Below are 25,288 nucleotides of genomic sequence, written 5' to 3' on the forward strand. Positions count from 1 at the left end.
GTTATCCCCGATATTCATCCCCACAGTCTCCTATAACTCGATACAAGTCATTAGCTTTGTTCGTAACTGACCGTATCTTTTGGTAATCTTCCTTATCTAATTGCCACTGAAATACATTCAGGTTGTCATTGAGATGATCACTCAAACCTAGACGAGCTCCGACAAGAATACCAGCAACAGCTCGTTGTTCCAACACAAATCGCATTGCAACTTGAGAAACATTAACGCCATATTTTTCGCCAATTTCTTTCAACACAAACAAAAGTTCCTGAAAGAGACCCCAACCACCCCATACTCTTATCATTTGATAATACTTGGCAAGCGATGCCGTATCCAACGCTCTACGTGAAGGTTCAGGAAGGCCAACATATTTCTCTGATATAAAACCTCCACACAAGGTACCATACGCAAGAACTCCGATTCCGTGGTGGTGACAGTAGTCTACCATTTCTACTAAAGGACGTTGGTCGAGAACAGAAAATTGGACCTGATTGCTACAAATTCGTATTCCTTGACCGACTATGGTTTGCAAGTGCTCCGTGTCAAAGTTGGTAAGACCAAGACAACGAATCTTGCCTTGATCAACTAACTCTTGCAAATGACCTAGAGCATCCAAATATCTTTTATCTGAATAGTCCCACCAATGAAACTGAAGTAAATCAAGTCTATCACACTGCATCCGTTTCAAAGAACGGTCCACAGCATCTTCCACGACTCTCTTCGACATAAGACCTGGTCTCGGAACCCATTTGGTAAGGAACTGAAAGTGACTATCGGAAAACCCCTTTCCCACTTCTTTTCTAAACTCTCCAACATATATTTCAGCATCTCCATAGTGGTCTGCTAGGTCAAAAGTTGTTACTCCGTAGTCGGTGTAACATTTCATTGCTGTTACAACGGAAGAAGTGGAAGGAATATAACCATGGGCACCAGAAAGTTGCCACATTCCCGTAACCAGTTTACTGATGGTCAAATCCTCTCCAAGTTTGCTGTATTGCATAACTACTCAAGTGAAAAGAGGAACACTGTTTCCATCAATCACGAACAATGTTGGGGTTCATAATCGATCACCCATTCGAATCATTTTCGGGACAAAGGAAATAAAAGGGTTTTCTTGTCTGTTATATAATAAGTATTTATTCCACACTGTTCCACTCTTGGGGCCTAGAGAGAAACTCAAATGAGACTAGATGTAGGAAAAGGGTTCTGAAAACCCACCACTCGCGTAGTTTATGAAGTGTTTTTACTTGGTCAGGTAAAAAAGTCTCAACAACTTCTCCTCTCACACGACCTTGTGGAGACTCATAAGGTTCCACTATGACAATACTGCCTCGTCGAATATAGATATAGTTTCTGAAAAAAAGTGAGTAACAGAATACAACTAGAAGATGGAATTAACAAACCAACCTTAAACGTTTTGGAAGAAGATACTTGTCTTCCTTCCTATCAGGTTCACGTGTTTCAACTTGATACACATTATTTCCTAGGGCGTGCACTACACGCCCTATAAACTGCCCCGACTCCAACTGCAAATCTGGTGGTCTTGTCAACTGAATCAATAAAAGGGATAATAAGGCACTTACTGACTAGAGCAGAGGACTGGTTGTTTCCTCCTTGCTTCATAGAAAACATAAGTTACCAGTTTTCTCAACACAGTCGATATTGTGATGACCAGGTTTCACTTCGTAAACAAGTAGAACAATATGTTTTCGGGTGACAATCGGAGAGTTGAAAGGCGAGTTGTCAGCAGTCAGTGTGACTAAGTTAGATGAACTCAAGTCCTGCTAAAGAAAGGAAAAAGTAAGGAAACGACTTGCCCAAGAAGCACTGTGCACCTAGACCCAACTTGATACAGACAGTTTACTACCAAAAATAACCTTTCCCAAGGAACCCAACTAGTACTAGTCAACCAAACGCGTTCCCAGCCTGACACCAGTCCCACCACCACCCGTTGTTAGAAGCATTTAAGTGATTTACGAAAGAAGTTGACAAGCACTTTTAATAACTTGGTTTATTCACAAAATGAAAGGCTAAAAAAGATACAACAGAGCATAACCAAGTTTGACAACTCAAAAAAGCCATGTTTTCCAGTTCGCTTGTCCGTGTGGGTCGCCACAGGGACATTCCCTTGGGTAGGGAATCAAGTCAACTGGGTCAGCGTACAAGTCAATTCCATTCATCGGTTGAGATTATGGCAATGCACATATGCATGTCCCCTGTCTATGTGGACAGGCCAATCGGCCATTCCTATAAATAGGGACATTCTTCTCTCCTCTCAAAAATATTTGTTTCTGTTTCACGATGAAGTTTTCTTTGGTATTTGTGGCTGTCTTGCTTTGTCTTTCTCTTGTACGCACTCAAGCAAAGTGTACTTATATTGAAGAATACTGTGGAACTTCAGCTTCTGGAGTCGTCGTTCACTGGAAGTGGGTGAATGAGGCAGAGGGACTCATTGAGTGGACCTTTAACAACACTGGAAGCAGCGATGCTAGTGTGATCCTAAACAGAGGTGCCACATATAACGGTGCACCACTGGTTCCTCCTTATGTGTTTGCCGCAGCATACTTCCCAGCTTATTTATATGATGGTCTGGCTCAGTACTTTTATGGCAAACCAGTTCCTCTTAGAAACTATCAAGCTGACTATGATCTTCCTATTGGTATGCTTAAAGTAGATGATGATTTTTGGACAGTCTTTGTATTCACTTTGGCTCCTGGCCAAGTATTCAAAATGGAAGAAGGAGGTTATATCTATGAAGGAAGCAATATCTTTCCATATTGTCAAAACGTGGATGACATTTCTTATGAAGGCTCTGAGGTCTTTACTGTGGAATATGATGCTGCCACTCAATGCACCGAGTTTGACTCTACTCAACCATGCCCACCAAAGAAGTTCGATGTAGGTAGTGCCTGGTACTCTATCAAAAAGGGTTTGGTGAATAGTACCAACTTTTGGCCAAGCGCTGGTGATAAGTTCTATCTTAATGTTTGTGCGGAAGAAATGCCATACAGGAAAGCAGAAAGAGCCAATATTGCCAGTGTTGATCGTCAACAACTTCTAGTCATTAATCAACAAGTTAGAAGTGCTGTCCGTCGTGCTCAAGTATCCAGTGATAAGCGAGTCAAGAGAGTTCTTTAAAGGTCTCTTTGGTAGACAGAGATTGTTTTGGTAGTGATGGAGAATGATTGATTGCTAGCTTTTGTTTTTCTATTTAAAAGAACTTTTGTTTTCACTACTGTTCCCTTGCGTGTGAATTTGTTTTATATCCAAAAGATTGGAATGTACACCACACAATAGAAGAAACAGAGAGCACTCCCAACAAAGTTTGGCCAAACAGCGACAAACTATTAACAAGTACTAGAAGCGAAAATATTTATGAGTTATCTTCATTTGTGTAGTTTTTCTGATTTGCGAGTCCAGAATGGAATAAGGCACTGGTCCATGGACTAGTATTCGAATGATGATTGGTCGATATTGCTGGTTGATTGCCTGCAGTACGATTCGGTGAGTCCCCGCCTTCCTCTACTTGAGATGGACGATTGCTCATCTTATTTCTCGCAAATTCAATACGTATTCCTCCCTTTTCACTCGAAGGTAAAGGTACATTCTGACATTGTTGCATAGCTTGTGTAGAATAGACCGAGTCAGTGAATTCTACAAATGCCACTGGTGCACGCTCATCCTTGATATTCAATCGGACCCGACGAAAACCAGTGCATCGACTAAAGAGGTTTTCCAACTCTGCCTGAGTAACGGAAGGTGATAGGTTTCCTACAAATAAAGTAGAACAAGCATTTTGATTGAAAGAGGGATTAGACGTCAAAGGCAATGATACGTTGGAAAACTAAAAGATGACTGTTTAGCAGTGTTAACAACGTGAGAGTTATACTACTTGTTACCATTGGATATTGTAAACCGGGGGTATTATTTGAAGCAAGATTCCAAGAACCTGGTTGTGTAAATAAAGGTAACTGAGCTACAACTCCACCCGTTCCAGTTCCTATGAAGAAAGTCAGTAAACCATTCATACTATCCTCCAAAATAACAAAGAAATATCAACAAAGAAAGCAAATTCGCATCTGCACCCAAAACACAAAGACTTCACGACTCACCTAAACTGTAGTCACTTCCACGATACCTTTTCTCCACACGTCGACCTTCATCTATAACAAAGTTTCAACGACCGTTGTTCGGGAATAGAAGAAACGCTTATACTTACTTCTCCTATTATCCTCAAAAGACGAGGAATGAGCCCAGTCTCTTTTCACTCTGGTGTTGCTTTTTGCAAATTCTATTTTGAGTTTACTACCCAAAGCTGGATCAAAAACTATGCCGTCAAAGTCCTTCATTGCTTCTTCGGCCTCTTCTCTCGTTCGAAACACCGCAAATACTACGGGTTCTTTGCGTCGAGAAGAATTTTTTATGATGCAACCATCATATAAAGGATAACGGAAGCGAAACAAGTTGTGAACCTCTCGTTCAAGAACGTCTGCAGGAAACCCGGTTATGAACAGAGTTCTCACTGTGTCTTCGCTTTCTTGTTTTGTGCTTTGAGAAGTGTTCTCCTCTGTTGGTTTATATTCCTCAGTATCTGCCATATGCAATATTTGGTGTATCAAGTAGCTATGCAAAAACGACAAAGGATATGTCTCTTTCCTACCACAGAATATCCTCTTCAACAAAATGAAAAATTCTAGTTACTTCATCATGCCTTGGCGTTATCAACAAAAGTATCCTTATGATTATGTGGATATTTATTCTTTTGTTTTTGACAACAAAAAACTACTGTATAAAAGCATACATCTTTTTCCATGAAATTCTTATTTGGCCAAAGACATCGTTTTTTGGGTTGACATAAGGTGGATATCTAGACTTGGAAAGTTTTGTGATACCAGCTTGTCATCTTATGAAAGTGGAAAACGATGTTGTACAAGAAGACAAGGAATCTTCCAACCCTGTAGTGGATAATTATCTAAGCGCTAAAAAAAGGGAACGGTACGTAGGGTTTCAACAGTTACACATACTACTACAACTTGTTTTTAGTTGTTATGAAGCAAGAGACCGATATTTTCTGTGCCTAGATAATGTGGAGAGAAGAAATGGAAGACAAGCCTCTTATGATGGAGTCGACTGTATAGAGGAATATAGACAATATACCAACCACTGTTTGTCCTCTTGGGTCCGATACTTTAACCAACAGCGAAAAATAGCTCAATCCAAACCCAGAGATTTCGTTCCCAAACAGAACAAGTAGTTGTATATCTTTTTAGAATAAACAAGTGTAATGTTTCTCTAAAAGAGGCGATGTTCACCTTTCCCAACAAAGTCAGAGAGACCGCCAACTTTCTTCTGGTTTGTGAGAAAAAACAATTTCTCTCGTGGAAAATGGTTGACATGGTTCCTGTCGTAGACAATAGCAATGAAAGAGTAGTCTTAGTGGAATACAGAGAATCACTACAAATCATCAAGTTATCTAGACCAGCTTCCAAAAATGCGTTTAATGACAAAATGTACGAACAGTGTATCCAGGCGTTGGAACAGGCAGCTTCCAATCCTGCTGTTCTGGCCGTAGTCTTCACAGGTAAACTGAGACTTTTATTAGATTTGTGTTCGTGCTTAATATGATGAAAGGTGAAGGAGACTTTTTCTCGAGTGGTGCCGATGTGAAACAGCGCAATGACAAGCACTTGTTTCAAATGGAAACTACCGTAGTTGGTAGATTTATGAAACTGCTAGCTGGGTTTCCAAAGTTGGTGATTGCTGCAGTGAATGGACCTGCAGTTGGAATTGGAGTTACTTTACTTCTTCAAGCTGATATAGTTTACTGTACCAGGAAATCTTGGTTTTGGACACCGTTCTCATTCCTAGGTTTGGCACCTGAATATGCTAGCAGTGTTATGTTGCCAGATATTGTAGGCATATATAAAGCCAATGAAATGTTAATATTAGGAAAGCGAGTGAGTGCTGAAGAGGCACTGCAATTTCACTTGGTTGCACAAATATTTGATAGTCGTTCTAATGAGGAGTTTCTTGAAGCTATTTGTAAAAGTGTATTGGAAAGTATAGCACAAATTGCTGTACCAGAAAAGGTATGAGAGAGAGCTTGATTTCTTTGGAATTCTATCTCATGATTTGACAAAGGGCATTCCCTTGTTTAAACAACTGATCAAGTCACCAAGACTTGCATCCATTGAGAATGCTATGAAACGAGAATTTGCAGCCATACGTGAGCGTGCCTTTCGTGGTGAGCCTCAACAAGCCTTTCAACGTCGAGAGCAACGTGGCAAACAAGCCAAAGAGAGACCAGCAGTTTTGCAACAGGCTCGATTATAATAGAATTGCAAGAACGTTTGTGTTTGTGTGTGTTTGTTTGTGTGATAAAAGTGTCCATAAAAATATATGACTATAAAAATTTCGACATATATTTGGTTCTACTGGAAGAATATTGTGAGCTATTACAATAGAAATACTGGAAAATAACCTACCAAAAAGACTACCAAAAGAACATAAAAGGCAGTTACCAACACTCTAGATCGATTACCTACACACGCACACACACCCTACTATCGTGCTGAAATCAAACCTCTTGAAGCATGTCCCTGAAACACACAGTATTACGTTCACACCTGAGTTAAAAACGAGGTGTCTATCCAATAACCCTACGAAGTATTGCAGAGTTTAACCCATTCGAAAGACCACAGAGGATCACGAGTGGCACTGCTAAAAGGTGGGCTTCGAAGAGCTACCTCCGCAAACTGAGTGTACCAGGAAATGGTTACTTACCATCATCATCAACACCTATCAAAGACAGAGCTTTCGCTCCGGTTACTGAACTGTCCAAGGCTTCAATACAAGCCAAGCCTTTCGTAGAAGAGTCCGCAGCAGCCGTTGCCAACGACGACTTTCCTGCTTCTCTTACGACGCAGTTATTTTTGCTTAGAGTCACTGAAACACTGGGGCACCTCTTTGCTATGTGACGGCAAGCCATTCGTTGATGGGTCAAGTCCCGAACGGCAGCTAGCGTTAGATCTCTGTTCCCTTTCAAGTTTCTACCCAAGTTTGGCTTCGAACTCAAGTGCTTAGAGTGTGAACTACAGCAACGAATAAGAGAGAATGGTTAGTTTATGAAAATACTTACAAAGTTTGTCTTATCAAACTCTTTGCATTTCTAACAACTCCAAAGCAACGACCCCAACCAGGTGCCATTTCGTTTTGGACTAGGGAAATAAGAATGGAAAATAAAATGTGGAGTCTTATTCAACTTGGGATTCTTGGATACACAAGTTGCATAAATAACATAGAGCTTGGGTTTTCAAAATGGAGATGATGCTATGAAATGCAAGTTATCTGGGTACATTTGAACAAGTGAAGAGCAACACATGGATAGAGTTTACACAGTTTCTAGAGCTGCCGATAGATCGTCCAATAGGCTGTGCGCTTCAATTTCTCAGTGCAAAGTGATTGGTGGGATGAACGCCGGTGGAACAAAAAGGGAATAGAAAGCATTGGATCGATTTTCATTGGAGAACCACGTAACGTGTGTGGTTATTGGGAAAATTCGTTACAAAGACAGCACTGGAACACAAGTGGAGTTACTACACCTTTTATAACCTTCTTGTAAAGGTAAAATATACTCTAGTTTGCAAAAAGTATAGATCACTCTCCAAAGATACAACACAGATAGATTTGTAACAGAAGACACCTAGATCAGTGGTGTGAAAGAGATCGAGGGGTATCGTTGTAAGGGGATCCTAGTGAGGCTACTTGAAGTCACAGGTAATTGCAACCGTGTATTATTAGAAGGAGATGGACTAAAATCATAAAAAGCTAGACAAACTGGAACCGTTTTTGTTGTTGTATTGGAAACAAAATTATATACAAACGACTACAAAAACACGACACTACAATGTCCACGGGAGATCCTGGTAACAAGGACCGTTGTAATGAAACCATCAAGTTCTTGGCAAAGCAGGGAAAGAAGGGGGCTTCAAGGAAAGAAACTCTCCGTAGCCAACTTACAAAGAATGGTAGGGAAAAGGAAAGTATTCAAAACTCTTCAACCACGGAGGATCAGACTTTAATCACAACAAAAGAGGAGCAGTTCGTCACAGTAGGAGATGTAGAGGATTCTTGTCGCACAAGTTCCTCACAGTTGAATGTTCAAGATAGTCAGAAGGTTTTGTCCAAGATCTCGAACCCTCAGTTGATGGTAGAAGAGCAAACGGATGAAAGTCATGATGGGGGAAACGGGAAGTCCATGGAAAGCTCAGAAAGTGCCCCTTCAGAATCCTATTCTGTTACTTCGGATGCGGTTGATTCTTCTAGCACAATGTCATATAGAAATACTTTTATGGGTTCAGCCAAGAGAACTATCGAAGACTTTGAAGATGGGGAGCATGTGACTATTTGGAATAGAACGGAAAGAAGAAAAATTGCTGGAAATGCTGCTCCTTTAGCCAAGAATTTGAGGAGATATTTTCAGAAGCATCCAGACTGTGAGGTTTACTTTGGTCAGGATTTGGAAGAATTTATTTCCGATGAAACTACTGTTCAAGTAGCGACCAGTGGAGTCGCTACAAGTGGTGGTCATGTATCTATATGGAATCGTATAGAGAAAAGAAAGATTGCTGGAAACGCTGCTCCGTTATTGAAGAATTTAGAAGCCTATTTGAAAAAACATCCCGAATGTGAAGTGTACAACGGACAAGACAAGGAAATTTTAGAAAGAAAGAAACGAAACAAGAGAAGAAATCTTCACCACAGGCGGAAGACAGTTACGATAAAAACCAAGAATAAGAACGAGTCCCTATTAGAGACTGTCCAAGACGGCAGCCTGGAGTCATCAAAAGGCACAGGAGCTTTAAGCAAAGAGGAAAATTTGGGTTTTATGTCGGCAGTAGTAGATGAAAGTCATTATTTGTCGTCTCACCTTGCTGATCCTAACTCAGATATCACTGGATTATTTGGTCTTGTTGATGAAGAGCTTTCCAGTGTAGACTATATGAGTCGACTTTCGTTTTTGGAAGAACCTCCTTCCTTAGATTCAATAATAGATTCTAGTTATCCGGTAGAAGACTTGTTGTTTTGGAATAGTAGCTCTAGTTGGTCTGAACCAGTTGAAACAGAACGTGAAGATGTAATTGAATGGAGAGATACAAGTCTTAGCATTTTAGATGAAGAAGTGGATGTAACCATCGATATATCTTCAGGCTCAGGTTTCTCTCCTACTTTGTGTCTTTCTTCAGGTTAACTTCAAGTTCCAAAGTGAGAGCACATCAAGAAGGATTTTTATTCTATATTATCACGAAGCCGTAGTGACAATAAAAGTTTTTTGGCCATTTCTTATTTGTGAGTTGCCATTCAGAGTTCGAGTCTGGCCAAGGTTTCGCAAGTGTGTTGAAGAGCAATGGAGGTATGAGTGGTTCTTCCAATAACTTGAACATCCTCAGAAACCCCTCTTCTGGTATTCACAACGCATACTTGGTCAAACTATCTCCAGAACTAGTTGAACAGTTGAAGCAAGAAGCGAGAACAGTGGAAGACTTGGAGGGTAGTACCTCAAACAGTTCTAACCTACGAGGACCGCAGCTTGTTATTACAGAACAGGGAAAATATTTTGCTTTAAGATTAGATGAGAATAAGCTGATAAAGCTGAAATATATTCCCGAAAGTAACAGTGATATAGAGTTTTATGAAACTGCTCCTGGAGACGATGATAGCAACAGCCTCATCTTGAGTGGAAGAGTGAAAGGAAAACTATTTGAAGAAAAGCAGTTATCGAATAAAATCTCGGAACATATGAAGAAGAGAGTTTTGCAAGCGGAGAAGGAAGCTCATGCACACGATATAAAGGTCATACAACCTCTAGAAAATAAGAAAAAGAACGGTTGGTCTATATTGCATTGGAATAGAAATGTATTTATTTGTTTTGAATATTTAGGAGTATTGAAGCAAAGCTTGATAGGGAACAAGAGACGTGCTTCTTTACCACCTGTTTTGAAGAGAACTTCAAGCGAAAGTCAGTTGAAGGATTCTAATCATCAGTCCGATAGAGTAGTTTCCAAACAGAGCATTTCAGAACACTTGCAGGACGTTGTCACAAGGAAGAACAATTCTTTGCCAATACATGCACGCAATGTTTCATCTCTTTCTCATTCATATGTCTCCACAGGTTATAGAGACTCTAGAAGTAATAATAGAGCACAAGTTAGTACGACTAGTTTTCAAGATAGGCAAATTCATGCTCGTAGGTTGGAATCCAGCAAGGACTTGACAAATCATCATGCTCCGTCAGTAGATACCAAGAAGAAGACGATGACTCTGCGGACATTTCTTATGTACATGTTGCTTTTGGGTCCGTTGTCAAGAGAAGAATTGGAACGAGAACGCCAAGATCGCTTTATTCGTTTCGAGTCAGACGCATCACTTTCTATGGATATTGTATTGGAAGAAATCGCAGTTTTACGGGATGGTAAATGGAGATTAAAGGAAGACAAAATAGCATCGCTAGTTGTTCATGAATTTCCATTGTACTCGGGAGAAGAAAGTAAAAGTGCCGAAAAGATATTGCAACGTTGGAAGGATCAACATAAGTTATGTAGTGAAGAAGAGATTAATGCGGCGTTGGAAGCCTTTCAACGAGAGTCAGAGTGTAATTCTGGAAATGAGATGAAAGAAGGTTTTACCGGGAAGGATCAGAAAGACACTTTTGAGTATAGTCCAGATGAGATATTGAATCAGTATATTGAGAAATATCGTTTATATCATAGTTTGGTATCGTGCAAATAGTTGGTTTTTATAACAGTTTTGAGTTGAATGGTCCTCCTAGGTATCTCGCTTAAGTGAACTGAGTAAGTCGTTTGAGGACTTGAGAAATCGGTTTTTGAACTCTTCCTCTGCAGAAGAGAGACAAAAGTTACGAGAACGTATCAAAATACTAAAAGACAAACATGGCTCGAAATGGGATGTTGGCTTCCTTTTGGTAAAAAGTTTAGAAAGCCAATTGATACATATGAAAAATAAATTATGGAGTTGAGCTCTTTTACAATTTGTCTCCATAGTTTTGTGTAGTGTTGGAAGTATGAATAGAGAACGGAAAGTTGGCAAAAAAATAATTATTGAAGAACCAGAAGGGGAATCAAGTGCACAAAGTTATTCAGAGGGAAACAGGGTAGAAACAGTCTCTGTGAACCCCCGTTTTTCGACTCTTTGGCAGCAACAGGAAGATGGGGAGAGTAACCTTTTCGCCTCTTCTTCGTTAGTTGCAATAGGCAACCTGCAAAGTGCTATGGATAGTGGTAATCTTAGAGGCACAACGTCAGCCTTTGAGAGAATGAATAAGCTCTTTGATAAGAGCAGTAAACCAGATATAAAGATATTTAGCTCCTCTTCCTCAAGGAAAATTGACTGCAATGGGAACGTTGTTGAACAAGTTACTATGACGAGCAGATACAAGGAAGCTTCCAAAGTTATGGGATACAGAAGGAATAGTGGCGTTTCCGAGGAAGAAGAAGTTTTTGTTTATAGACAGTTGGGTAGACGCGGTCGTGAAACTAGGAAAGTTGGAGATGGCAGTGAATATAAGACATATGACAACTACTTGAACTGTACTCCTGAAGATGATGAGACTTTTGAAACTGAGTGGCATAGTCAGTATTGTGACACAGAAACCAATTATTCTATTCCTATACGGTTCTTAGATGAAATGGAATAAATAGGCAGGAAAACATATCAGTGAATGAAAAAAATTTTATATTGGCGTCGGAAATGAAACCAAAAGGATGTGGTTGGAACATGTTTGGAAAGTTGCTTTGTTGTCAGGAAGTTTTGCTAGTTTACTTGCTGTTTTAATAACCCTTGGTATAGAAAGCTTTGGAGGTTTGGTTTGTGTGTTGTTTCGATATTGTTTTCAGACTTACTTGTCCTAGTATGGCGGTATTATTGGCAGTTTACCAGGGACCATCGTTCCTGCCTCAATAGGTATATGGAATGAATGCAAGGGAAATGCCGACCGCTTTAGAATATCAATGTTTTCCTCTCCTATTGGACTTGCTACCAATTCTCTCTTTCTTCTCAGTTGGAGAGTTTTGCCGCCATTATTACCAGAGATCTGGTCTCTCAAACAACGTTTGAGCGCCATGATTGCCGTCTCCTTTCTCTGTTGGTTTTTGATTGCTACTGTAGTTTTGTATTTTACTCAGTCGCTTCATTCATTATTTGAAGTGGAATTAGTAGGTGGTTTAGCAGCGCTTTTAAAATTGGTACTTGGTATAGCAGCCACCTGGAACCCCCCACCTACACCTTCCTCTTCTTCGTTAGAAAGTGTCTCAAAACGTGTTTTGTTACTTCGAGGTTTCTTTGCCTTTCTCGCAGTATTCGTTGCGGTACTGTTGTCTCATGTGAACGATTTCGTTGCTGGAGTTGCTGCAGTCTTTCCGGCCGTATTTTCAACGACCATGATAGCCGTTTGGATATCAGCGGGAGAAGCTGTACAAGGTGGAGCAGTTGGCCCTATGATGATGGGAACCTGTTGTGGTTCAGCATACACTATTCTGTGCGGGTTGTTGATCCCCAAGTGGGGGTTAACTAGGGGTGTCGTTTCGGCCTGGTTGTTAGCCGTGGTTTTTGTGAGTATCCCAGCGTTCTTTTGGGTACGTTGGCGCCTTGAGAAGAGAGAAGGAGCCTATCAAAGGACAGAAGAAGATAAATGGGAAGAAAAGGAACTAGAAGAATGGCAGAGTTATTCCGATGCATAGTATGAGTATTATAGTTGTTGATACTCCAACTGTGTCGGACAAAAAACGTATTAAGAGTTGCCAGTTCAACAAGGAAAGTCAGTAAAGAAGCAACAGTTCTGCTTTATGAAACAAGTTTTACTACATAGATTAGTCCTTTTAAGCACAGTGCTATTCACGCATCTGGCGATGTGCAGTTTCAATAGGAATCCGACCGAGACCGTTATCTTTCATTCCTCTCAGTTTGTTTCGAGTGGACATATACGCCCAAGTTGTAGAACCCCATAAACCGGAAAGTCCTCCCATGAATACACTACTTGTCCTTGTTGTTCTTGTAGCTTCAACAGGTCAGTTAACGGTCGTCACATAAGTGTCAACTACACCACCTACCTGACGTCAAACCAACAATACACCCAATAGAAGTGAGCAAAACGATTCTGCCGTATTCAGAGAGGTCGAAACTTCTCCATACTTTACCGGGAGAAGGGTTCCGGTCAATAACTGGATAACGAGGAACCGGTTTCTCCCACTCAGTCAAACGTCCCATCAATTCCTAATTTCAAGTATCTTCGTTTGTTCGTCGAGTGAACACTTCTTCCCTTTTGATGGATCATCATATATTACCTGAAATGATAGAAACTATGGGAAACTTAACCATTGATGAAAACGCTCCTGAATACACGAGAAAAAGATTGGAAACATGGTTTCGAGTGAAAGCAAATAGAAACAAGCAACAAGTACCGAGTTCAGACGTCCCCATCCGAGTGACTCTTCCTGACGGCCAAGTAAAGATGGCTGTCAAGGAGAAAACGACGCCAATGGATATCACCAAGTAAGTAAACGTTTGTGTCTAACTATTCTTCGAAGCTAATCTAGCAATCTTGCAAGGGAGCTGTTTCCTGATTTGGTTAAAAGCGCCATTGTAGCGGTAGTAAACGATAAACTGTGGGATCTCAGTAGACCTCTAGAAGAAGACTGTAACTTGAAAATATGTGACTTTGAAACACCAGAAGGAAAATCAGTATTATGGCACAGTACTGCACATATGGTGGGTGAAGCTATGGAATATGTGTTCAAAGGAGAGCTTTGTATTGGTCCTCCCATCGAAAACGGATTTTATTATGATATGCATACAGAACATCCGGTTAGAGAAGCAGATTTAAGGGAGTTGGAAAGAAGAGCTTATCAAATTGCCAAGTCTAAACGAACGTTTGAGAGAATGGAACTAGAAAAGGAAGAGGCAAAAGAAATGTTCGGTTATAATCCTTTTAAGCTAGAAATAATAGAGAAACTTGGAGATAATGAGACAATCACGGCGTATCGTGATGGTCCCTTTATAGATCTGTGCAGAGGCCCACATGTTCCTGTTAGCACTATGGTGAAAGCCTTATCTCTTACCAAGACAGGTCAGGCATATTGGCTTGGAGATGCCAACAATCCATCTCTTCAAAGAGTATATGGCATATCGTTTCCAGATAATAAGATGTTGAAAGAGTATATGTCTCTTTTAGAAGAAGCAGAGAGACGTGACCATCGTTTAATAGGCAAAAAGCAAGAGCTATGGACTTTCCATCCTTGGAGTCCAGGATGTTGTTTCTTTTATCCACATGGAGCTCGTATATATAACAAATTGGTAGAGTTTATCAGAAAGGAATATTGGAAGAGAGGCTATGAGGAAGTCATTACTCCTAATCTTTTTGATTTTCAGTTATGGGAGACATCAGGTCATGCACAGGCTTTCAAGGAAGACATGTTTTTGTTATCAGTAGAAAACCGTGAATTTGGTTTGAAGCCTATGAATTGCCCTGGCCATTGTTTACTTTTTGGTAGTCGTCAGAGATCGTATCGTGAGTTGCCTCTTAGATATGCAGATTTTGGTGTGCTGCATAGAAATGAACTTTCTGGTGCTCTATCTGGACTTACAAGAGTTCGTCGATTCCAACAAGTGAGGAAAATGCAAGTCAACTTTATGAAGTCGTGAATAACAGTTGAATAGGATGATGCGCACATCTTTTGTATGCCTTCACAAGTGGAAACTGAAGTGATGAACATGTTGGAGTTTTTAAAACACGTATATGAGCTCTTTGGATTTACCTTTGAGTTGGTACTTTCCACTAGACCCGAAAAGTTTATTGGTGATATTGAATTGTGGAATAAAGCGGAAGAGAAGTTGAAAAGAGCTTTGGAGAATTTCACGGTACTTGTATCTTCCAGACTGATATCTTTGAGACTCTAAGATTGAGTTTGTAGGGGAAAAGCTGCAATGAGAAAGGTGGCTGGACACTGAATCCTGGAGATGGTGCTTTTTATGGTCCAAAGATAGACGTGAAAATCCACGATTCTTTACAAAGGAGACATCAAAGTGCCACTATCCAGCTTGACTTTCAGCTTCCTATTCGTTTTGATTTAGTGTATCACGCACCTTCGAAGAATAGTCAACAAGATTCTCGAAATGAACAAGGAGATAATGAAGAGACTGAATTGCACCGTCCTGTAATTATTCATCGAGCGATATTAGGTTCGGTAGAGAGGTTCTTGGGAATTTATACGGAACATTGTGCTGGCAAATGGCCATTTTGGTTGAGTCCACGTCAAGTGATCGTCATTCCTGTTAGTGAAAAATACATCGAATACGGACAACATGTGAAGAATATGATTCATGAACAAGGCTTTTTTGTCGATATGGATACTTCGGATAGAAAGTTGGCGAAGAAAATAAGAGAAGGACAGTTGGCACAGTACAATTATCTACTTGTAGTGGGAGAAAAGGAAGCAGCAGATCGTACCGTAAATGTACGAACACGTAGCAATCAAGTGATTGGAGAAAAGAGTCTTGAAGATATTTTAGAAGAATTTCATCGATTACAAAAAAATTATGAATGACAGTGATAGTTAAAATATAGTCTTACAATATGTAAAATCGAAGGATATTGTGAAATATGCTGATACGATGGTTCAACTTTTTATAGCCAATTGATTCTATTTACAAACAACACAACTGCTGTACATTCCATATTTGCATAAACTAAGCATTAAAAAAACGTTTGAAAGATATTATCCAGTTCTCTGCGATGTTTACGTTCATAATGTTTCCATTTCTTGTGGTTGACCTTGGAAAAGTCAGCTTCTCTTTGAGCTATCAATACCAAATAATTTGTTAGCAAAAACAATTCTCTGTCATTCGTACTATAAACCATTCGTTATCTTATACGAGGTCTTCAATCTATACTCACTCTTTGGTTGTATAAGGCGATACCTTTAAACCATTTTCTGGGTTCAAAACAAACTAGGAAACCACTTTACAAAACAACTTGTGGAAGAGCTAGTGACTTACATTTCTGCTCAAATCATCCACATGTATAGAATTCTGAGGAGAAAAATGATCAGGAAATTTCCTCCAAACAACTTGTAATGGCTTCACCGAATGCTTCTTCAACTTTCAACAATGGTCAATTTCGGAACATAAAACAAACAGCGTCTCAATACCTGTCGCTTCTTTCGTACAGTTACAGAAGCCATGGCCAGCCTATCCAATACAAAGGATATTGCATAGTGAGGACACAAAAGAAGACCCATTTCAGTTATCTTGGCCTCCAACCACCGCCAACTCGTCTGTGACCATATACAAATATCATAAAAGGGATAAACGGTGCTCAGCATTTCATGGACACCGGGACGAATTGCATCTTGAATAGTTGTAGAGTATGAGTTATGCATCAAAGTGTTGTCAAGATCCAACACGAGAAGTCTGAGACACCAAGTGAGTAACCGACAAAACAATGTGTCTGCCTATACCTTTTCTGAGGACGAAGTTCATTCATCAAAGTTATTTGTAATTGTTTTATGTTACGTTCCAAAGTTTCCATGCACTTTTCAAAGTGGACAATTTCGGTTCGGTGAGACTCTCCTTCAACGTCATCTACAATTTCAGGAAAGGGAGCATGGTTGTATATCTGTTGAAGTTGCTCTTCTGGAGTGCCCATCAATATTAAGTTATATTCATTTTTGTTACAAACTTCTTGTAGTGTTACAGTATCTGCAAGTAAATAGGGGCGCAGTGTCAGCCCGAGGATTTTCTGACGGTCTGGCAACACGTTGGTACGTTTTAACAACTCTTGCTTCAACTCCCATAGAGTTGCAGTTGCTTACAATGTTGAGAATATGTGCCATTGAAACTATATATACTAACCTGAAATTTGTATCGAAAAACTTTCTTTTCCCCAACGGACACGAAATACACAACTCCTTTTCATCTCATCATCACCGCTTTCACACATTTCTGAATTTGGCGATTTGTCGATCACAACTTTCTCAAAAGCTAATTTGGCTTTCCATTTTTTTCTTTGCAAAGGAAAACAAAAACACTTTTATATCGAATCCCAAAGACACAAAACTCAACCATGCATACTATAAACACAAACGAACACCTATTAATAAGTCTAGAGAGAATAATACGACACAGAAGGTTATCCTAAACCTAATCTTGTCTACCAAGAAAGAACACATATTAACTAAAAAGAGATATAACAAGAGATATCAGAAAAAACACAAAGATAGCCAACACAGTTAGGTTCATTGCTTATTGTCCCAGAATCTGGAAACGGGACTAGTCCAGAACGTGTTACTAAAAGACGACGAGACTTCACCAACACTGCCATTATTAGAACCCAAACTTGCTCTCTCCAATGGAGAACGGCGTTGAAAAAGGGCAGAATCTTGACTGGATCCTTGTAAATATGAAAATGAGGCTAAATTTGAGAAAGATGATAACCCAGAAGTGCTATCATTTGTGCCAGTCTCGAATGATGATAACGAAGAAGACGAAAATTGTCGAAGGCTTTCATTCTTTCTGTCACAAGGAACATGCTCAGACGGTTCTAAACGCCAAACACTTGGAAATCCTCCTAAAAGAGGTGAACTATTTTCAAGACTAAAACGAGGACTTGCCAACTCAACGGATGGACTCCAGTTGTTCTTTTTCACAGGAGTTACAGACTGCGGAGAGAGACTCTTAGCACCATTCGGGTGCGACAGACTCAACGAACTTTCCGAATTCTCCAAAGACAATGCATCGACTTCCTGATTCAAGTCAGCTAAAGAAGATTGAACATCGATATCTAATAAATCCGTTGTTTCGTAACCCCTAAAAAGGCTGATTGACTTTGAAGAGTTGTCAAGCGATATGTCTGTTGGAAATGTTGAAGAAGAGTTTTTCAAATCAGAATGTCTTAACGGGTCCGTGTTTTCATAAGAATATGGGGACTGCTGCATATCCAATTGACGCACTCTGGTCGAGATGCTCTGAAAGCTGTTAAACAGCGACGACTGGTCTACACCAGAATAACTTTTGGTTGAGGAAAAATCTTTTCCAGACGTGTCATTTCGACCTTCATTTAAGTAATATAGGCCCAATTCTAATCTAGAGTTTTTTTGTAGTTTCTCCAAGTCGACAGCATCTTGACATCGTGTGTTCAATTGCTGCGAATTGTTTTCAATAACTTCTGACTTTGAGTTGTAATATATACTTTCGTCTTTCTGAAAACCAAGTTCATTAAGCTCTGCTTTTGATGGATGATTGTATTTGCAGCTTTTGCCGTAAGGGCATCTTCCAAACTGTAAGAAATCAAAACAATCTCGTCGGCTTAAAGCTTTGATAAGACGTTCGTCACGAGGAGGGTGATTAAATTTGCAGCGAGATCCGTAGTTGCACTTGCCCGTCTTTAAATAGTACATGCAATCAGGACTATTCAAACGGACCGGGTAAGTTATATACTCTGCTCTTTCATCGGATGCACTACCCATCGTGCCTACTTTTGAGGAAGAATTCAGTGTTCGCTGCGAACTACTCACATTCTCTCCACTAGAATATGTCAAAGAAGAGTATCTACGGTTTTCATCTTCAGCTCCAGAAACCGATAAAACAGAGGACCAACTAGAACTTGTCGAAGTATGAGCAGGGACAAATTCATTATATGCTATTCCCCAGTTATATGATTCTTTGCATAAATCTCTGGCAGTATTGCAATTAAGTGAACCAAGGCCGTCACTGTTCGTCTGGCTTTCTCTCATTAATATATCACAAACGCTGTCTTCTGCATCCCTTGCTACGGAAGAACTCTTTTCAACAAGGTTCCTTATTGCCATATCATTATTTAAATCGCAGCAGGAACCAACATCAGGACTGTGGAATTCTTCAAAACCTTTCTTTCTCATACTTTCTTTTTCTTTTTTCATACGACGACGTTCCTTTTCTCGAATACGTCTCTCTTGCTCCTTCCGAACTCTTTCTTCTTTCCTAACTGACAATGACTGATAAGTCTTTAATCTATCAACGCAAGCAGTCACTTCTAGAGCTTTAGGCTCGAGTTTTGCAGCAACCTGGTAGTCATTCAAAGCTGCCTCATAATGACCTAACAATTCCAAAGCTTGACCTCTGCGAAAATAAGACTTGGAATGCGTAGGCATATACTCCAAAGCTTTAGTGCAATCTTCAACGGCAAGATTATACTTTTGCTATGATAAAAGCAATTAAACTCTTTCTTCTTAAATTTCTATGCGAGAGACCATACCAACGCTAATAGACATTGTGACCGGTTACTCAAGAGAATCGTTCTTGATACATAATCGTTTGGATCCGCTAATTCTAGAGCTTGGGTATATGCCTCAGTAGCATGATGATATCTTCCACTGCGGAAAAAGTTATTTCCTTGTTCTTTCAAAGAAATATCCTACAGATAAGATTAGTCAATAATTTTTTCAACTGCTGCAACATACAACCTTTGCTTTTTCTTGCTCCTGTAAAGGAACTCGAGAACTCGCTATTGATCCATTCTTCTGAGTCTTTTCGAAACTGCCAAAGTCTTTCTCAAGATTCTCCAATCTCAACATGAAAGTCGTTCTACCTCAACAACTGGTAAGCAAGAGAGTGATACTGAAAATATAAACGACAACGGGACTTCACTATATGCTTTTTTAGAAATCACTTCTTCACCAAACCAAGGTCAACTACTTGGCTTGCGGATGACAACCACAAACTTGATACTTTTCAGCAAAGCAGACCTTGTCCTGATGTGTTACTAGAGGCGACAACACTCCTTAGATATCATTCAAAAAAAAGAAGGCTAAAGAGAAGACCTAAAAACCAAAGAAAAATTTCTAACGTCAAATGAGAAGAGGTGCCTAAAAAACAGTGGTGCTAATCACTCCCACCACCCAACAGCAGGATCAAATAACGGGATCCTCATTGGCGATTCGATCCCTCATTCCAACGCTAATTGGGAAAAGGTTCGACTGATGGCCAACTGATAGATAATATTGCGCTTACCCAAATTTGTGATTGCATCGATTCGATTACAAATTCCAGAAATTGGGCCAAATGGCCAGAAATGTTCGCGAAAGAAGGTTGGAGGACTTGAGGAAAGAGTCACGTAGACAACTTGGATGAGAAGCTGTTGTCATTCGTAACAAGTTGGCTCCTTCAGTGGCTTAGAAGAATATCACAGGCTATTATACTTTATTTTCGTGAACTGGATAGACTGAGAATAGACTTGCTGTAATGTTTGATTATATTCTAGCAGTTGACAAAATTTTTCAATAAACCTCCTATTTAGAGAAAAACTTTGGTTGTTTCTTTATCTTATATCCTTTCAAGTCTTTGAAACGTGTTATGACACGTCTTATCAGCCTGTTTTTCCAATTTTTCGAGAGGCGCCAACTACTTCTCTACTAGAACATCAGAGGGATGTGAACAGAAGTGTTTATGAATATGGACACGAGAATATATGGACGGAGGGGGGAAGTGGCTTAAGCTTCGAAAGTTCGAGGGGACGCTGTGAAAACTTGTGTTATTTCTTCTATTGTACTTGCTCTAACAGTTCTGTCTCAGGCTCAGTACCAGAAAACTAAGGATTGTCGTCTTGTCTCTCGGTACGGTCAAAAGCCTAAGTATCGACCTGGCTTCTTGTTGTGAAGTATATTACCATAATCCTTTATAACACTTCTTAATAAAGCCAAGATTCCTGATAGTGTATTTTCTATCTTCCACAGTTGTCAGGGCTTAAAACCATCTGTTTCCTTAGATATTTCATCAAAGGAACAATTTGGTTTTTTGGGAATATGGCAACTTCTTACTTCTCAAGCAACGGGGGTGCAGAGGGAAACTATGAGAATTCAGGGAGCAACATACTTTATGTGGTAGTAGCTACTGGTACCAATATTCTTGCCCAGTATGCTGCAGAAAAAGGTAATTATGAAGCCATTGCCTCTCGTATCCTGGCCAAAGTTCCACAACACGACGTGAAGAGCTTTTATGAAAACGACAACCTCAGCTTTAACTTTATGGTATCTGAAGGTATAACATATCTTTGCATCGCGAGGTAGTCGTGGATTGTTGTTTCTATCACAATATCTAAAATAGTATCTTAGACGACTTTACCCTCGAAGACTCGTGTTTGGATTTTTAGACGACATTAAGAAGCGTTTTGTTTCTCAGTATGGTGAAACAGCTAAAACAGCTGGTCCCCTTCACATGCAGCATGAGTTTCGACCAATTTTAAAGCAGCAGTTGGAATACTTTAGTAACGAGGCCGAGGCAGACAAACTGTCCAAAGTCCAACAACAAGTAGAAGAAGTTACTTCTGTCATGAGGTCGAATATTGACGAAGCACTGAATCGCGGAGAACGCTTAGATGTTCTTGTAGATAAGGCAGAAGATTTACGGGGAGGCGCCAGTCAGTTTCAAAAGTCATCAACACAACTGAAGAAGAACTTCTGTAAGCGCAATATGAAGGTGATTATTTGCATATCCATTATTGTTGTGCTCATTGCACTTGCTATTATTCTTGGAGTGGTTCTTACCCATCGTAACTCCTAGTTTGTATATGATTGTTGCTTAAATAAGATTCTCCATGGCTGAGAGTTTCTACTACTAAACAGTTGTAAGTCAATTAAAGTGAACTTTGCCACAACAATCCATATTTTTAGCTGAATATTTCAATATGTTTTGGTTCAGTTGCTGTTCACGAAGAAAAAAATAACTAGAAAAAGAATATACTTGGTTAGAGATTGCCGGTCTGTAAGCAATTGAATATTTACCTATCAAATGCAGGACCACTCAGCAAATGTCTAGTGCTATGGTTCATAAACCTTAAAATACTCATCAAAAAATATTTTGACTTTGGATCTTCACAACGCACGTTCCACCAAGCATCTCCATATTTGATATCGATAGCTCGGTCCTTGCATATACGAAGAACACATTGACCACTTTGGGAATGTTGGCATTGTGCATTGCTTTCTAATCCATCCATGACAGCATGATAAGTCTTCACAATCTTCGTTTCCATTGAATGCTCTGAACTCTTTGGTGAAAAGGTCATTTCTCCGTCATAATTGATGGGAAAATAAAATATTCCTGAACTTTGCAGCAAACCGAAAAGTGTGTCGATCATAATAGAACAATCATAGAGGTCTAGAAAGGCTGCAGCTATCACTACATCAAAATATCCCCGAAAATGAGCCTTTTGTGAAAATTGTACAATATCTCCCAGATAGAACTTTAAAGTAATGTTTTGAACCTTTGAAGAAAGCTGCAACTCAAGGCAGTTTCTCTCTGAAAATCCTCCTTGCTCGTCCCTAAGAAAATGTACTGAATTCCTTGGATCTACGCTTAAGAGTTCCGGTGTTTCCATATTATGAAGCTTCTCAGCCGACAAAATTTCCTTTACAGGCATATGATGCAATATGCTGTAGAAAGGAAACCTTTTTTTTATCTCACTGATGAGCCACTCTATTCCAAAGAGCCAATTTTCGGCATTCGAATCAATCAATATATACTCTATAGAAGAAAACTTGAGTAGGACCTGTCCCTCTAGGAGCTATAGCAGTTTATTTCTAGAATATTCATCTTTTCACTTTACTGACTTACGTTCAAAAACATAGAACCTATACCTGCTCCTACATCTAACAAACGTATGGTGTTCCCTGGCAGAGAATTGACTAAAGTATACAGGTGGTCCCAAGTAGCCTTGTGAAAGGCTTTCTTATCTATAGGAGCCTTGGCTTGCAAATATCTTGGATAGCAAAACTGGAAACTTTGTAAAGTTTGTAGCTGAAACCATGGCTCCACTTCCTTTTGAGACATTGTCCGACACAATCCTTTTGAGATTACTTTCAACCCTCCAAAGTGATAACAAGAAAATTCTGAGGGATACCACTCTATTTAAATGCATCTTGTACTAACACATATTCTTCGGCATAAAAAGAAAAGAAACTTTCCTCATTCATCTTCCTTCTTAAAGAGCAACTTGTTCTACAAGTATAAACCACAATCGTTCCAAAGTCCACATGATCCTTTACATATCGGACCTTTGCACTGTACTTCTTCATATCAGTAGAGTCCAATGCTTGATGCAAATAATAAAGCAGTTGAGGCATCACTTGAAATTCATAAACTCTCGGCTGTCCACAGCATGCACAAGGTGGAACATCACTCTCGTACAAAATACGACCTTCCTCTCGAAACCAAAGTGGTTCTAAACGTTCCTCTCTAGGAGCATATCGCACAACTTGCCTGGGTTCCTCACAAACTCTCGACTGAAAGTACTCGAATATTTTATCACGTGTCGAATCCTTTTCAGTCTCTTCCAAGTCTTCATCGTCCTTCCATGTCATATCATTGTATAAAGTAGGGTTATTCAAAGAGGGAGCTTCTTCACATTCTTCTTCCGAAATATCGAGAAGAAATGGAGGAAAATAATAGTACAAAACATTATCCTCGCCAGAAACAGCATCTCCGACACAACTATCTTTATGTGCCCATCGCCAGTCTATCGCTTGACACTCTCTAGAACAGTAATATCGTCTACGGCATTTCCCACAGACACTGGTTGCAGCTAAGCAACAGACAACGCAAGTGTTTATTTCTGCTTCACAAAACTCCTTTTGCGAACCAAGTTGAAGGTTTGACTCAAACTGGTCACAATAAAACGGATTTTCTGCTGGTAACTGACTTCGGAAAACTTTGCAAAAATCGTTCTTTTTCAAGCAGTCTGGATTGACACAGAAAAATACATACAGCATTCTATGAAAAGCTTCTTCATGTCCTACTATCTCTCTATCCAATGGTGCATAGATTTGAAGAAGAAACTCCAGTCTTTGACTACAAGTACCGCAAACTAGTGCACTTGTGTTTGGCAGATTTCTTGCTTCCAACCAAGCTGGTCTACTGCCAACTTTACAGGGAAAAGCAAACCTACTGGAAACTCTGGGGTCCTCGTTGAAAGCCTTTAATAGACCCAAAAGAGAAGTGGCGTTCTCATTAGAGCTTATCGAGTCACTTGAATACTCCAAAGAATGGGACATATCTATTCAGTTTGTGCTTTGAGTCTGCTATTCTTAATGTCTTGAGATACAATATTCTATTTGAACCAACGACTTGATCCATCAACCATAAAACGCCATGTAAGACTATCCATTATCAATCGAACAAAGGAAGAAAAAGATTATTATAAAGTAACATATTGTGATAAGAAAAATATATATTTTTCAGATAAAAGACTGATCAAAACTCTCAAGATACCTCATTCATTTCGAAAAGAATTGGAAGAAACTTCAAGTCACAACAGACATTCCCCTACTTAGACTTTGGTAGATACGGTCATCAGTTTTTGACCGTACTCAACTGGATCTCCATCTTGCACCAAAATTTTATCTACCACTCCTTCTACTTCTGCAAAATAAACGTGTTCCAACCCAAGTTGTTCAATGACACATACTGGCTGCTTCAACTTGATATGATCACCAACTTCGACCAGTGGCTTCTTTTTGGATCTACCACGGCGAAACCTTCCAACACGTTTAGAAACGATAGCTACTTCGGATATGTTTGTTTCTGGAGTAGGTTGTTGTTTGTTCAAATCTTCAGTTTGTGTTGCTATCGAAGAAGCCTGAGGAATTGAGGCTTGTTCCTCAGTTTCTGTAGAGGTCTCCGACTTCTCTTCGGGTATTGTTTGAGTGACAGAAGGATTCGTCTTGGAACCCTCTGGGCCTGGAATATAAATGTTATAAGTTTGCGAATTGGGTAGACTGTTCATAGGAAGTGAGAAACTGGAGGCAGATCCTTGAGGGTTGGTTTTCCTTCTAAGTTCTATGACAGATTCACCTTGTCTGTAGTACAGGTGAGGAAGGTCGGACTCTTTAAACTGCTTTAATATTTGTTCTATTTCTTCTAAAGTAAGATCTGGACCTTCGATTTGAATTTCTGGTTCTATAGTTGGTCGCTATAGCATAAGGAAGATCGAATAAGACGCAGTCAACCGGAGACAAGAACAAACTTACGTCTTCCTTTCTTGCAGACATTCTAGTAGAGAACAATCTCGTTTTTTGTCTTAAGTGACAAGTTTTCAAACCGTTGAAACGACTAACATCTTTCTTATTACCAGGAGTAGTATGTCGTGGAGTAAAGAACTGAGTGTTTACGAAACAAGTTGCAAAAGAATTCATTTCAATAAAGTTGGTAAACGTCGAATAGTTCCAATTGAAATGTTTTTTTAAAA

The 25,288-nt window shown here is 39.7% G+C and overlaps 19 protein-coding genes across 21 annotated transcripts; 9 read left to right on the top strand and 10 right to left on the bottom strand.

Moving 5' to 3' along the window:
• Window positions 1–2: 2 nt before the first annotated feature.
• Gasu_06190 (aldo/keto reductase family protein) lies at window positions 3–1,087 on the bottom strand. The gene is made up of 2 exons (XM_005708671.1): window positions 116–1,087; window positions 3–66 (listed from the first exon to the last, which is right to left on the bottom strand). The coding sequence occupies exons 1-2, from the start codon at window positions 998–1,000 to the stop codon at window positions 31–33; spliced, it is 921 nt and encodes a 306-aa protein (XP_005708728.1). The 5' UTR covers window positions 1,001–1,087; the 3' UTR covers window positions 3–30.
• Window positions 1,088–1,095: 8 nt separating this feature from the next.
• Window positions 1,096–2,027, bottom strand: Gasu_06200 (RNA-binding protein). 2 transcript variants are annotated; one of them, XM_005708672.1, is made up of 4 exons: window positions 1,818–2,027; window positions 1,584–1,759; window positions 1,408–1,534; window positions 1,096–1,353 (listed from the first exon to the last, which is right to left on the bottom strand). In XM_005708672.1, the coding sequence occupies exons 2-4, from the start codon at window positions 1,630–1,632 to the stop codon at window positions 1,137–1,139; spliced, it is 393 nt and encodes a 130-aa protein (XP_005708729.1). In that variant the 5' UTR covers window positions 1,633–1,759; window positions 1,818–2,027; the 3' UTR covers window positions 1,096–1,136. The 2 variants fall into 2 exon arrangements, with proteins under 2 accessions (XP_005708729.1, XP_005708730.1); XM_005708673.1 differs by having other exon boundaries at window positions 1,096–1,164; window positions 1,219–1,353; window positions 1,584–2,027.
• Window positions 2,028–2,287: 260 nt separating this feature from the next.
• Gasu_06210 (uncharacterized protein) lies at window positions 2,288–3,208 on the top strand. Its single transcript, XM_005708674.1, has one exon. It carries the CDS (start codon window positions 2,302–2,304, stop codon window positions 3,136–3,138), a length of 837 nt encoding a protein of 278 aa, XP_005708731.1. The 5' UTR covers window positions 2,288–2,301; the 3' UTR covers window positions 3,139–3,208.
• Window positions 3,209–3,244: 36 nt separating this feature from the next.
• On the bottom strand, window positions 3,245–4,737 carry Gasu_06220 (RNA-binding protein, putative). Its single transcript, XM_005708675.1, has 4 exons — window positions 4,220–4,737; window positions 4,113–4,163; window positions 3,900–4,000; window positions 3,245–3,844 (listed from the first exon to the last, which is right to left on the bottom strand). Exons 1-4 carry the CDS (start codon window positions 4,596–4,598, stop codon window positions 3,374–3,376), a joined length of 1,002 nt encoding a protein of 333 aa, XP_005708732.1. The 5' UTR covers window positions 4,599–4,737; the 3' UTR covers window positions 3,245–3,373.
• Window positions 4,738–4,757: 20 nt separating this feature from the next.
• On the top strand, window positions 4,758–5,291 carry Gasu_06230 (cytochrome-c oxidase-like protein). Of its 2 annotated transcripts, XM_005708676.1 has the most exons (2): window positions 4,758–4,995; window positions 5,044–5,291. In XM_005708676.1, exons 1-2 carry the CDS (start codon window positions 4,907–4,909, stop codon window positions 5,252–5,254), a joined length of 300 nt encoding a protein of 99 aa, XP_005708733.1. In that variant the 5' UTR covers window positions 4,758–4,906; the 3' UTR covers window positions 5,255–5,291. The 2 variants fall into 2 exon arrangements, with proteins under 2 accessions (XP_005708733.1, XP_005708734.1); XM_005708677.1 differs by having other exon boundaries at window positions 4,758–5,291.
• A 6-nt stretch (window positions 5,292–5,297) lies between these two features.
• Gasu_06240 (pentafunctional 3-hydroxyacyl-CoA dehydrogenase / enoyl-CoA hydratase /3-hydroxyacyl-CoA epimerase / enoyl-CoA isomerase / 3-ketoacyl-CoA thiolase) lies at window positions 5,298–6,218 on the top strand. Its single transcript, XM_005708678.1, has 4 exons — window positions 5,298–5,581; window positions 5,632–6,025; window positions 6,067–6,089; window positions 6,142–6,218. The coding sequence occupies exons 1-4, from the start codon at window positions 5,305–5,307 to the stop codon at window positions 6,156–6,158; spliced, it is 711 nt and encodes a 236-aa protein (XP_005708735.1). The 5' UTR covers window positions 5,298–5,304; the 3' UTR covers window positions 6,159–6,218.
• Window positions 6,219–6,622: 404 nt separating this feature from the next.
• Gasu_06250 (uncharacterized protein) lies at window positions 6,623–7,247 on the bottom strand. The gene is made up of 2 exons (XM_005708679.1): window positions 7,139–7,247; window positions 6,623–7,091 (listed from the first exon to the last, which is right to left on the bottom strand). Exons 1-2 carry the CDS (start codon window positions 7,204–7,206, stop codon window positions 6,776–6,778), a joined length of 384 nt encoding a protein of 127 aa, XP_005708736.1. The 5' UTR covers window positions 7,207–7,247; the 3' UTR covers window positions 6,623–6,775.
• A 210-nt stretch (window positions 7,248–7,457) lies between these two features.
• Gasu_06260 (uncharacterized protein) lies at window positions 7,458–9,398 on the top strand. The gene has a single exon (XM_005708680.1). It carries the CDS (start codon window positions 7,907–7,909, stop codon window positions 9,248–9,250), a length of 1,344 nt encoding a protein of 447 aa, XP_005708737.1. The 5' UTR covers window positions 7,458–7,906; the 3' UTR covers window positions 9,251–9,398.
• A 9-nt stretch (window positions 9,399–9,407) lies between these two features.
• Window positions 9,408–11,058, top strand: Gasu_06270 (uncharacterized protein). Its single transcript, XM_005708681.1, has 3 exons — window positions 9,408–9,886; window positions 9,941–10,773; window positions 10,829–11,058. The coding sequence occupies exons 1-3, from the start codon at window positions 9,415–9,417 to the stop codon at window positions 11,033–11,035; spliced, it is 1,512 nt and encodes a 503-aa protein (XP_005708738.1). The 5' UTR covers window positions 9,408–9,414; the 3' UTR covers window positions 11,036–11,058.
• Window positions 11,059–11,067: 9 nt separating this feature from the next.
• Window positions 11,068–11,738, top strand: Gasu_06280 (uncharacterized protein). The gene has a single exon (XM_005708682.1). It carries the CDS (start codon window positions 11,081–11,083, stop codon window positions 11,711–11,713), a length of 633 nt encoding a protein of 210 aa, XP_005708739.1. The 5' UTR covers window positions 11,068–11,080; the 3' UTR covers window positions 11,714–11,738.
• Window positions 11,739–11,747: 9 nt separating this feature from the next.
• Gasu_06290 (uncharacterized protein) lies at window positions 11,748–12,878 on the top strand. The gene is made up of 2 exons (XM_005708683.1): window positions 11,748–11,882; window positions 11,928–12,878. Exons 1-2 carry the CDS (start codon window positions 11,781–11,783, stop codon window positions 12,753–12,755), a joined length of 930 nt encoding a protein of 309 aa, XP_005708740.1. The 5' UTR covers window positions 11,748–11,780; the 3' UTR covers window positions 12,756–12,878.
• Window positions 12,879–12,882: 4 nt separating this feature from the next.
• On the bottom strand, window positions 12,883–13,307 carry Gasu_06300 (uncharacterized protein). Its single transcript, XM_005708684.1, has 2 exons — window positions 13,125–13,307; window positions 12,883–13,072 (listed from the first exon to the last, which is right to left on the bottom strand). Exons 1-2 carry the CDS (start codon window positions 13,279–13,281, stop codon window positions 12,906–12,908), a joined length of 324 nt encoding a protein of 107 aa, XP_005708741.1. The 5' UTR covers window positions 13,282–13,307; the 3' UTR covers window positions 12,883–12,905.
• Window positions 13,308–13,317: 10 nt separating this feature from the next.
• On the top strand, window positions 13,318–15,678 carry Gasu_06310 (threonyl-tRNA synthetase). Its single transcript, XM_005708685.1, has 4 exons — window positions 13,318–13,566; window positions 13,623–14,679; window positions 14,731–14,931; window positions 14,985–15,678. The coding sequence occupies exons 1-4, from the start codon at window positions 13,340–13,342 to the stop codon at window positions 15,615–15,617; spliced, it is 2,118 nt and encodes a 705-aa protein (XP_005708742.1). The 5' UTR covers window positions 13,318–13,339; the 3' UTR covers window positions 15,618–15,678.
• A 3-nt stretch (window positions 15,679–15,681) lies between these two features.
• On the bottom strand, window positions 15,682–17,047 carry Gasu_06320 (ubiquitin family protein). The gene is made up of 6 exons (XM_005708686.1): window positions 16,924–17,047; window positions 16,530–16,878; window positions 16,221–16,482; window positions 16,069–16,170; window positions 15,968–16,020; window positions 15,682–15,920 (listed from the first exon to the last, which is right to left on the bottom strand). The coding sequence occupies exons 1-6, from the start codon at window positions 17,009–17,011 to the stop codon at window positions 15,767–15,769; spliced, it is 1,008 nt and encodes a 335-aa protein (XP_005708743.1). The 5' UTR covers window positions 17,012–17,047; the 3' UTR covers window positions 15,682–15,766.
• Window positions 17,048–17,057: 10 nt separating this feature from the next.
• On the bottom strand, window positions 17,058–19,997 carry Gasu_06330 (tetratricopeptide repeat (TPR)-containing protein). Its single transcript, XM_005708687.1, has 3 exons — window positions 19,512–19,997; window positions 19,304–19,462; window positions 17,058–19,247 (listed from the first exon to the last, which is right to left on the bottom strand). The coding sequence occupies exons 1-3, from the start codon at window positions 19,620–19,622 to the stop codon at window positions 17,307–17,309; spliced, it is 2,211 nt and encodes a 736-aa protein (XP_005708744.1). The 5' UTR covers window positions 19,623–19,997; the 3' UTR covers window positions 17,058–17,306.
• An 820-nt stretch (window positions 19,998–20,817) lies between these two features.
• Window positions 20,818–21,758, top strand: Gasu_06340 (vesicle-associated membrane protein 7). Its single transcript, XM_005708688.1, has 2 exons — window positions 20,818–21,109; window positions 21,159–21,758. Exons 1-2 carry the CDS (start codon window positions 20,850–20,852, stop codon window positions 21,604–21,606), a joined length of 708 nt encoding a protein of 235 aa, XP_005708745.1. The 5' UTR covers window positions 20,818–20,849; the 3' UTR covers window positions 21,607–21,758.
• A 34-nt stretch (window positions 21,759–21,792) lies between these two features.
• On the bottom strand, window positions 21,793–22,477 carry Gasu_06350 (uncharacterized protein). The gene has a single exon (XM_005708689.1). The coding sequence runs from the start codon at window positions 22,463–22,465 to the stop codon at window positions 21,824–21,826; it is 642 nt and encodes a 213-aa protein (XP_005708746.1). The 5' UTR covers window positions 22,466–22,477; the 3' UTR covers window positions 21,793–21,823.
• Window positions 22,478–22,484: 7 nt separating this feature from the next.
• Gasu_06360 (zinc finger (MYND type) family protein / programmed cell death 2 C-terminal domain-containing protein) lies at window positions 22,485–24,127 on the bottom strand. The gene has a single exon (XM_005708690.1). It carries the CDS (start codon window positions 24,093–24,095, stop codon window positions 22,950–22,952), a length of 1,146 nt encoding a protein of 381 aa, XP_005708747.1. The 5' UTR covers window positions 24,096–24,127; the 3' UTR covers window positions 22,485–22,949.
• A 105-nt stretch (window positions 24,128–24,232) lies between these two features.
• Window positions 24,233–25,267, bottom strand: Gasu_06370 (acetyl-CoA carboxylase biotin carboxyl carrier protein). The gene is made up of 2 exons (XM_005708691.1): window positions 25,071–25,267; window positions 24,233–25,012 (listed from the first exon to the last, which is right to left on the bottom strand). Exons 1-2 carry the CDS (start codon window positions 25,233–25,235, stop codon window positions 24,371–24,373), a joined length of 807 nt encoding a protein of 268 aa, XP_005708748.1. The 5' UTR covers window positions 25,236–25,267; the 3' UTR covers window positions 24,233–24,370.
• Between the last annotated feature and the right edge of the window lie 21 nt (window positions 25,268–25,288).

The sequence above is a fragment of the Galdieria sulphuraria genome (assembly GCF_000341285.1).
Source record: "Galdieria sulphuraria unplaced genomic scaffold scaf_3, whole genome shotgun sequence".
NCBI classification, from domain to species: domain Eukaryota; phylum Rhodophyta; class Bangiophyceae; order Galdieriales; family Galdieriaceae; genus Galdieria; species Galdieria sulphuraria.